This window comes from Haematobia irritans, chromosome 4 (genome assembly GCF_050003625.1).
Source record: "Haematobia irritans isolate KBUSLIRL chromosome 4, ASM5000362v1, whole genome shotgun sequence".
Classification (NCBI taxonomy): Eukaryota; Metazoa; Arthropoda; class Insecta; order Diptera; family Muscidae; genus Haematobia; species Haematobia irritans.
In genome coordinates this window covers 6,311,587-6,322,360 of record NC_134400.1, presented here as the reverse complement: position 1 = coordinate 6,322,360, position 10,774 = coordinate 6,311,587, and the positions used below count along the sequence as shown (strand labels likewise).

Below are 10,774 nucleotides of genomic sequence, written 5' to 3'. Positions count from 1 at the left end.
ATGTTGCTATCCATTACAACTCATTGTTTGTTTTCAAAATAAATCAGTCGCAGTTGAGGAGGCAGCTCCGTAGTTAGCCCACGCTTTGTGAATTTAATTCTCTTCGTATTCTCCATCTGTCTTCATATCTATAGCGCAGCTTTAAGAACCCTCTCTCCTAGTGTTCCCATTTCTTTTTCATCACCAACACACTCAACCATACCTACAGTTTTCTTACTGCGCAGGCCCCATCCACTCTCTCGTTCTCTTAAGATCCACTATTGTGGAACTCTTCTGGAAGTAGGAGAAGGCAAACTGGAAATTCCATTTTTTCAACGGCCTTATATTTTTACATTTTGTTGTGATTCTTAAACAGCTGATATCGCGACATTTACGAATCTTTTCAATCTTGTATCTATTAAATACATAATATCTCCTTTTATTTTTTCTTTTCGATGGTAAATTTGTAGGGTTGTCGCAACTTACGTTTTTACAATTTCTGAAAGGGAAAATCGTATTAGTCGTAGTCGTAAAATTTTCCTTACGTTTTTTAATTTTATTTTTTTTTTATCGCATGCTACTTATTCATATTGTTTTATTTTCTTCGATTTATTAATAACTTCCTATTGGGTTTTGAAAATATATTTATTTTGCTATATTTTATTTTTTCTATCCATTTATTCCGCGAGCATCACATACGTTTTGTGGGATTTTAATGGTATTTCAAACTTGAGTCATAAATCGTAAATTGGTATAGAGAATCTGTGTTCCATTTCTTTTGGTTGATTTTTTTAAATATTTTCAACGGTATTCGTTTTATTCGAAAAGTTCGTCCAAAATAGTGTCGAATTTTTATTTTCGTTGATTGTATATATCTTATAATTTGTTACAATGTCCCTCAATAAGTTCATCCGTGATTCAGATAGGTTGGTGGACTTCGAAGCCAACCTTAACGACAAGAATACTCCATTGTCGTCATCTTTTCTCATAGAAGCCCATATGGAAGAATTGAAGCCGTTGTGGGAAAAGGTCAAGCATTCGTATGATAAATGTCTCCAAGATATTGAAGCGAGGACAAGTGGTGAGCAGGGGGATACATCGGGCGATGATAAGAGGGCTTCCGAGTTGGAAACGGTTAAGGCGAAGTATAGAAGTACATATGCATCTTATTGTCGATGTAGTGCACGCCTACGTGAAATTTTATTAGACCAGTCTCCTCCCAATGCAAGTCCAGTTCCTCAGTCCACGACTTCCCATCACATTCACGTTCCCGAAGCCCCGAATGGCTTCAAGTTACCCCCGTGTGAGATTCCAACTTTCACAGGGGATTTCTCAGCATGGCCAACATTTAGGGACATATTTAAGGCAGTATGTCTGAATAATCCGAGGCTAAGCTCTGTTGAGAAATTGTTCCATCTCAATCAGAGAACGAGGGGGGAGGCCCACGACATCGTGAGCAAATTCCCTCTTACTAACGATAACTTCGAAATTGCATGGAATAATCTTTCTGCTCGTTATGAGAACCAGAGAGTTCTTGTGAACATTCAGCTGAAGAATTTGTTTGGCCTTCCACCTATCACTTCGGAATCTGGAACAGCATTGAAAAAACTTCAAAGGGACATGAATACATGCATCTCCCTTCTCAAACAATATAATATCCAAGTCGATACGTGGGACCCTATTTTTACATTTATATGCTCCAATCGACTTCCAGACTCCACTTTAACTTTATGGGAGCAAACGCTCTCAGATAAAACAGTCATTCCGAAGTGGGCCGAATTAGATGACTTCCTGACGAATCGCCATAAGACATTAGAGTCTGTATCGGAGATTCGGAAACAGGAGTCGAATTCTACTACTAAATCCAAATCTCTAATGGGAAAACCCCACAATCGAGCAAATTCCTCAAATGTAAAGTCGTTTCAGACCAAGGTGTCGGAACCAAAATGTTTCCTATGCCCAAAAGAGGCTCACGTAATTCGTCTGTGCCCAAAGTTCCTCAAATTTGATCCGAACCAAAGATTTACAGAGATTAAATCCAAGAACTTGTGTATAAACTGTTTTTCTTCATCCCACACAGTCAAAGACTGCAAGAGCAAATATTCCTGTCGTGTATGCCATAAGAAACATAATTCTCTTCTCCATAAACCACAGAGTGGCCAATCTAATACTGGTCTAAATTCTGATTCAAATACATGCCCACATCCTTCTACATCAACAGTATTACAGTCCACTACTGCATCAGGAAGTGGGATAATTAATGCTTGTTTTTCGACTAGTTCTCGTGGTGTTTTACTGGGAACTGCTTTAGTAAGAATTAAGCACAATGACCTAACATACACTGCAAGGGCTTTAGTTGACTCGGGATCAGAGGGAACTTTTATCTCGCAGAGACTTTTTAATTTACTTAAACTTCCATTCAAACATACCAATGCTAAGATTTCGGGATTAAATCATACAATATCAGCGTCAGTACAAAAGGAATGTTCATTCCTACTATGCTCTAACACTGATGATACCATAGAAATTTTTGCCTCAGCACTTGTGGTTCCTCATCTCTCAGGAAATCTTCCGTCGAGTACTTTCGACATTGGCACACTTTCAGCTCTTCCAAATATTCCTCTTGCTGATCCAAAATTCTTTGAAAGCTCCAAAATCGATATCCTTTTAGGGGGGGACATTTTGCCATCAATAATTCTTCCAGGCCTAAAGCTGCAAATTTGCGGGTCACTAATGGCCCAAGAAACTGTATTCGGATGGGTTTTGACAGGGCCTATTCCAAATCCTTCCACAAATTTTTCTCCCACGATTTTATCCTATTTTTGTGAAATCTCACTGGATAAGGAGATTTCACGTTTTTGGGAGGTGGAAGATCTTCCCAGGAAGAAATTTACTTCATCATCTGACCAATTTTGTGAAAGCTTATATGTCCACACAACAAGAAGAAACGAAGAGGGACGATATATTGTATCACTTCCTTTTAAAGAAGCGTATCCAAAGGATATTGACATTGCTCAATCTAGGAGAATTGCAATGGCCCAGTATTTTCGAAATGAGGCCCGTCTTATTCGTACTCCTGCCTTTAAGGATGAATATGACAATGTCCTTGCAGAATATATTTCACTGAAGCATATGTCTAAAGTTTTCCCTTCTAATTTATATGAGGATTCCAAGAATTATTACCTACCGCATCATGCGGTAATAAGACCTGAAAGTGTGACCACTAAGGTCCGAGTCGTTTTCAATGCTTCGGCTCCAACTTCGAATGGAGTAAGCTTGAATGACTTACTTTATACAGGCCCAATTTTACAAAACGAACTTATCACACTTATCCTCAATTGGCGATTCTTCCGATATGTATTCAATGGTGATATAACCAAAATGTATCGCCAGATTCTGGTGGATCCGAATCAAACAAGCTTCCAACGTATCCTTTTTAGGACAAATCCCCAAAATCCTTTAGAAGATTTTGAACTTAAAACTGTCACCTTTGGTGTAAATTGTGCGCCTTACTTGGCCATACGTACAATGATACAGTTGGCTGATGATGTCCAATCTCAATATCCAAAGGCTAGTGAAATCCTTCGCAATTGCATGTACGTTGACGACGCATTGGCCGGCTCACATTCAATTCCAGAAGCTATTGAATCTAGAAACCAACTGATTTTGGCTTTGAAATCAGCTGGTTTTGAAATGCGAAAATGGACATCTAATTCCAAGGCTATCTTATACGACATTCCACCATCCGATTTACTAAATGCGGACTTTTTAGAATTCGATGACTCCAGTACTGCCAAAACTCTTGGCATCCGTTGGAATGCTTTATCCGACTCATTCTTTTTTGTCCAAAATTTTCCTTCTTCCTCGACATACACCAAAAGAGAAATATTATCACAGATTTCGAAATTATTTGATCCCGTTGGGTGGCTGTCACCATGCATTATTGTGGCTAAAATTATTATGCAACAAGTATGGATTGATGGCACGGGATGGGACGAAAGGATAACGGACGAGTCCTTGAAAAAGTGGAATACTTTTCAAATCAATTATCCTTATATTAATTCCATTAAAATTCCAAGATGGTTCGATTATTGCCCTGAGAGTAAGGTACAATTCCATGGTTTCAGCGATGCGTCAGAAAAAGCATACGCTGCGGCATTGTACATCCGAATAAAAAACCGAAATTCCATATCCACTCATTTGGTTGCTTCCAAGACCAAAGTTGCCCCAATAAAAACTCTGTCGATTCCAAGACTGGAGTTATGTGGCGCGACATTGCTCGCCGAAATGATAGACCATATTATTCCTCAACTTAATTTAAATGAATTTTCAGTAGATTGTTGGACCGACTCAACAATAGTTCTTTCGTGGTTGTCAAAGCCTCCTTGTTTTTGGGCTACTTTTGTTGCCAATAGGGTATCCAAAATAATTCAAATTGTTCCACCACACAAATGGCATCACGTTGTATCTGAACTCAATCCATCTGACCTTGCTAGTCGAGGTTTACTCCCACAAGACCTCATTGAAAATGAACTTTGGTGGCAAGGACCAGAATTTCTTAGAAATTCCGATGATTGTTGGCCAATTTTTAATCACTTAATCACGCCAGATATCGACTTGGAAAGAAAAGCAATAAAAGTAAATTTTTCATATTTCACTGAGTTTAATGATCTCCTGGACAAGTTTTCTTCACTATCAAGAGCGATTAGAGTGATTGCATACATTTATCGATTCTTTTATCGAACACATCCCAATTTTAAATCCAACTTTCATAAGCCAACTAAGGATGTTTCCACCTTTGAAGTTGTTACTGTACAGAAGCGCTTGCAAATTATTTGCCAAAAGGCATACTATCCCAATGAGTACCAGGCACTTTCCGCCAAGAAGCGTATTGCAACTTCTAGTACCCTTCTTAGTTTGAATCCATTTGTGGACAATGAGGGCCTAATGCGCGTGTGTGGTCGACTATCAAATTCGCCAGCTCTAACATACAATGAAAGACATCCAATTATAATTCCCTATAACTGCCAGTATTCCCGGCTGCTGGTTCGCTTCATCCACGAAATTTCTCTTCATGGAGGCAACCAATTAATGCTAAAACTGATCAGAGCACAGTATTGGATACCTAAAGCAAAAAATCTCATAAAAACTACGATAAATAAGTGTAAGCCATGTACACTTTATAAACACAAATGCCAAACCCAATTAATGTCCGCTCTGCCGCCTCAACGAGCAGAATACTCACGTCCTTTCACTCACACCGGCATAGACTTTGCGGGTCCTTTTGACATTAAGTCATATTCCGGTCGAGCATGTCGCATTTCGAAAGGTTATACTTGTGTCTTTGTATGTTTTTCCACAAAGGCGATCCACTTGGAAGCTACATCCGAACTCTCAACGGCTGCATTTTTAGGCGCTTTTAGTAGGTTCGTTTCTCGCCGTGGATGTCCTCTACATTTGTATTCCGATAATGGGACAAATTTTGTAGGAGCATCCAAAACTCTTGCAAAAGATTTTCTCCTAACATCCAATCGTCTTATCACTTCGAATTATGCCCACCAGAATGTTACGTGGCACTTCATTCCTCCAGGTGCCCCGCACATGGGTGGGCTGTGGGAGGCTGGGGTGAAAAGCTTTAAAGCTCATCTCAAAAAAGGGGCAGCGAATTTCAAACATACTTTTGAAGAATTTCAAACCCTCCTGGCAAAAATTGAGGCATGTTTAAATTCGCGTCCTATTTCACCTTGCTCCCAGGAACCAACAGATCTGTCCGCTCTGACTCCTGGACACTTTTTAATAGGGTCACCACTTTTAGTTCCCATCGATCCATCTACTCATGAAAATCCAATGTCCATAGTTAACCGCTGGCAACGACTTAAGGTAATCCACCAGCACTTCTGCCTTCGCTGGAAAGAAGAATACCTTAAAGAACTGCACAAGCGGAATAAATGGAAACGGCCAACAGAAAATCTACAAGAAAATACTATGGTAGTTATTCGAGAGGAAAATCTACCTCCAAATTGTTGGCGTTTGGGGAGAGTCAAGAAGGTCTATACAGGAACCGACAATCGGGTCAGAGTTGCGGAAGTCGTTACGCAAAAGGGCATGGTAACCCGCCCAATCACGAAGCTCGTCATCCTTCCGTTTGACAATACACCCTAAATAGCACTCCTCATATCACTGCGATCATAAACCCATTTCAAACATAAGAATTCCGATCTGCTTATAGTCCGACAATGCGTGCCACTAAGAAAACTCCGAACAGCAACACAAATAATCATGGAAAGAAGAAGACCAATTCATATATATGCCGCTTATGTAGATGTCCCCATCCATTGCGAAAATGCAAACGGTTTTTGAATATGAACACCGTCAAGCGCCTTGAGATCGTAAATAAATATGGATACTGCAAAAACTGTTTGGCACATGAACATTCAGGGAATACCTGTTTTACGACAACTGGGTGCCATTATTGCACAAAAGCTCACCATACATTGCTACACACACATAGAAGACTAAGGGAAACCCAGCGAAAGCAACGTAAATCAGCACCAGAATCGTCTTCTTCCAGCCCAACTCTTGCCAAAAAACCTCAAATAGCAGAAAGTGCACCGACATCATCCAATTCAGCAAGTACATCGTTATCGGCAATATTAAAGCAAAATTCAGTTACATTGCTCCCGACTGTTTTGGTATGTGTTGCCACTAAAAATGGAAATAATACTCTAAGATGCCTTTTAGATTCCGGATCGAAATCTAGTTGCATATCTTCAAAGGTTGTAGACAAACTTGGATTAACCACATTATCTTTAGACGAAGAAACAATTTGTCCACTTTCGCTGATGTCTACCTACGACTCCGATATCTATATTGAAACCGTGTTAAAAGTCAATAATCGCATATCGGTTCATACACCAAGTAAAACAATTTCGTCATCATGTACTAAGCATTTTTCGAATCTTCTGTTGGCGGATAAGGAATTTTACAAGTCCGGTCCAATTTCTATTATATTGGGTGTAGATGTATACGCACGCATAATAAGCGAGGGTTTCATACATAGAGCTGGGTTGCCAACAGCCCAAAACACTATTTATGGTTGGTCTCTTTACGGTACCTGCTCCAGTTAATTAGTTCTTTTTTTATAATTTTTTATTTTTAATTTTTTGTCAAATGAAAACCCACTGAAGAATGCACTGATTCTTAGAGAATAAATGAAAACGTGAACTGCCCATCACATTTTCCATTGATATACACACACACATTTTTCATTTATATACATATATATATTAAAAAAAAAAAAAAACTTGAATTATTTTTCCGTATTAATAATATATATTCCATATTGTAAATGAAGCATGAAAATTACTTCTAGTAATTAGAAAAGAAAAATTAAAAATCATTAATGCATATTTACATGAACACTTAAGATATGGTTTGAAAATCAATCTTTGTTTGGTTTGCAGGCGTCCTGCAAGGCGGGCGCTAATGTTTATGCCACATAAACACTTAAGAACACTTCCCGACTAAAATTAATTTTTTCACTACTGAATCCCTTTATGGGATTTACAAATACCCAAATAGTCGATAGATACTTTTCACTGCGATCGATAAATTATTTTGTAAATGTCAAAGTAAATTCACCACAATGTCAAACCATATCTCAGGTCTTATTTCCGTAGAAAAATAAGTATATCTTCTCTGTTTGAATTTATCGACCATACTGGTAAGACGTCAAAGTTGAAGAAATAAATCCAATTGTATTCCATCGATCTGAAATCAATTTGTTTTCTTGTTTCTTTCGTTCCATTGCATCCATATTGGTTTGTTTCTTCCAAATCATATCATCTGGAGTACAAAGCCGACTATTCTCCCAAAATAGTTGACTTTGTTTCGGCTCAAGAGATTCTACATTCCACAGGTTGATCTTTTTACCCATACACACTAACACTTAGAGGCCTCGCAAGCCAAATCGGGGGATCGGTTTATATGGGGGCTATATATAATTATGGACCGATGTGGACCAATTTTTGCATGGTTATTCGAGACCATATACTAACACCATGTACCAAATTTCAGCCGGATCGGATGAAATTTGCTTCTCTTAAAGGCCTCGCAAGCCAAATCGGGGGATCGGTTTATATGGGGGCTATATATAATTATGGACCGATGTGGACCAATTTGTGCATGGTTGTTAGAGACCATATACTGACACCATGTACCAAATTTCAGCCGGATCGGATGAAATTTGCTTCTCTTAGGGGCCTCGCAAGCCAAATCGGGGGATCGGTTTATATGGGGGCTATATATAATTATGGACCGATGTGGACCAATTTTTGCATGGTTGTTCGAGACCATATACTAACACCATGTACCAAATTTTAGCCGGATCGGATGTAATTTGCTTCTCTTAGGGGCCTCGAAAGCCAAATCGGGGGATCGGTTTATATGGGGGCTATATATAATTATGGACCGATGTGGACCAATTTTTGCATGGTTGTTGGAGACCATATACTAACACCATGTACCAAATTTCAGCCGGATCGGATGAAATTTGCTTCTCTTAGAGGCCTCGCAATCCAAATTTTGGGGTCCGTTTATATGGGGGCTATACGTAAAAGTGGACCGATATGGCCCATTTACAATACCATCCGACCTACATCAATAACAACTACTTGTGCCAAGTTTCAAGTCGATAGCTTGTTTCGTTCGGAAGTTAGCGTGATTTCAACAGACGGACGGACGGACGGACGGACGGACGGACGGACGGACGGACGGACATGCTCAGATCGACTCAGAATTTCACCACGACCCAGAATATATATACTTTATGGGGTCTTAGAGCAATATTTCGATGTGTTACAAACGGAATGACAAAGTTAATATACCCCCCATCCTATGGTGGTGGGTATAAAAAAATATTTTTTATCTTCAATCACGAAATTAATTGATCCAATTAATTTTAATTGAAATGTCTTCTATCACAGATATGATGGTATCAATTAAAAAATTAATTGAAATCAATTAAAAAATTAATGAAAAGTCAATTAAAAAATTATTTGATACTATTACTTTTTGTGATTGATTTTTTTTTAAGTAAAAACTGTTTTAAAACAATTATTGTTAAAAAATTTTTTGAAACAATTATTAATTAATTATTAATTAAATATTTTTAAAAACTTAATTAAGACTTTAATTGGAAAAAAATTTCGTGAAATTTTTTTCTGTGTACATATATATCACACTTTTTGAAATTTAAAATTAATTATTTCCCAACAATCATTTTATCTCGATTTCCACAAAAATCACCATTTGAGCTAAACATTGCGTTGCATAGTTTTAGGCGATACATATCGCCTATGCGCCATATATAGTGTTGGTTGCTTAAACTCGATTATTTGTTAAGGCACTGATAACATTTGTAATCGTAAAGGGATTTGGGATCAATACTTGCAGTATAAAAGAAAATGTGGCGTAACATGGCAAAAAAGGAGGCCCAACAAAAGCAAAAAGATGGCTCAAAAAAACATCAGCGCTTGCAAAAAGTGGCAAATTTGTCACTAAAAAAATAAATTTAAAATAAAACATCGGGGACTTGAGGGAGTATATTTCATTAAACCCACCTGAAATTCTTTATATTAAATCAATTGCGTTAAATATTTAATAATTTACTGTAGATCCGTTGTTAATAGATTTTCAAATATTTCCAATCCATATCAAAAAGCGTCAGATAGATGTTGAAGAAATATTTAAAATTCAGACCTCTTCATTGTTTCTTTTATATGTTGTGGGACAATATATTTTTTTTTTTTTTGGCCATGGAGAAAAAATTCAAATAGTTAAAATAGTTTCCTTAAATTTATTGAAATATAATCGCTCTTTTCTTTCCTGCCATCACTCTGGAATTCTGTTCTTTGATTTGATCGCTTTTCAGCCATTTCATTTGAACTTTTGTCACACTTACAAGAGATTACAAACAAATGTAGTAAACTTCCGTTTTCAAGAGACCATTTTGATGAGTTTAAAAAAATAGGAGGGTTACTTTACATACACATAGAATTTATTAAACTCCTCGATTCGAGTGCTATGCCATCTCCGTTTCCACCCAACAAAATATTCACAAACTACCCAACTGCATAGAATTGTTCACAGCAAACATTGGAAACTGCTGTACCATAGTGAGAGTAATAATAATAATAAAAATTGTTACTTGATACCAGCAACCGGAAACGAGAACGAGAATAGAAACGAGAATCATTTATATTTGATGTCATAAAAGATGCGCTTCACTGATGCATATTTTTAGGCGAGAGAGAGAAAAAGGGAGAGAGTGTGTTGAGTGTTGGCAACCCACTTCAAACACTTATGCAACACTCCATGTAAAAGCCAATGCAATTCTAAATGCCTGGGTGATATGCTTTTGAAAAGTGTTGTGGGAAAACAGGAAAAAGTCAGCTATCAGCAAAAAAAACGAATCAATTTTATTGTTCGTTTCTCTTGTTTTACCATGGACCATTTTTTTCCTAACAAGCTTAACACACAAAAAAGGAGACTATTGCAATTTTAATATGGAATGAGGATGAATGTTATATGTATGCCATAGTTTATCTTATCTTCAGAAAATATGAAACTTAAAATACTAGAGATTGACATACGGATGAAAAAACCTGTATTAGATCAATTTCAGGAGGTGCTACTTAGGGGATTGGTAGAGGAAATTTTATGGAGACCAAATTTTTTATCCCCGTACAATGGCCTGAAAAATTTTTTGGTGTTCGGTCGAAGCAGAAATCGAACC

General features: G+C 37.6%; 1 protein-coding gene across 1 annotated transcript; it reads left to right on the top strand.

The window, feature by feature from the left end:
• Positions 1–870: 870 nt before the first annotated feature.
• LOC142235278 (uncharacterized) lies at positions 871–7,106 on the top strand. Its single transcript, XM_075306530.1, has 2 exons — positions 871–6,107; positions 6,209–7,106. Exons 1-2 carry the CDS (start codon positions 871–873, stop codon positions 7,104–7,106), a joined length of 6,135 nt encoding a protein of 2,044 aa, XP_075162645.1.
• The last annotated feature ends 3,668 nt before the right edge of the window (positions 7,107–10,774 follow it).

What these genes read in the sequence shown, in the direction of transcription:
- LOC142235278 (XM_075306530.1), top strand. Translation starts at nt 871, where the DNA reads ATGTCCCTCAATAAGTTCATCCGTGATTCAGATAGGTTGGTGGACTTC. An exon ending in GTAACCCGCCCAATCACGAA is followed by an intron (nt 6,108 to 6,208) that starts GCTCGTCATCCT and finishes ATCTGCTTATAG; the next exon opens with TCCGACAATGCGTGCCACTA.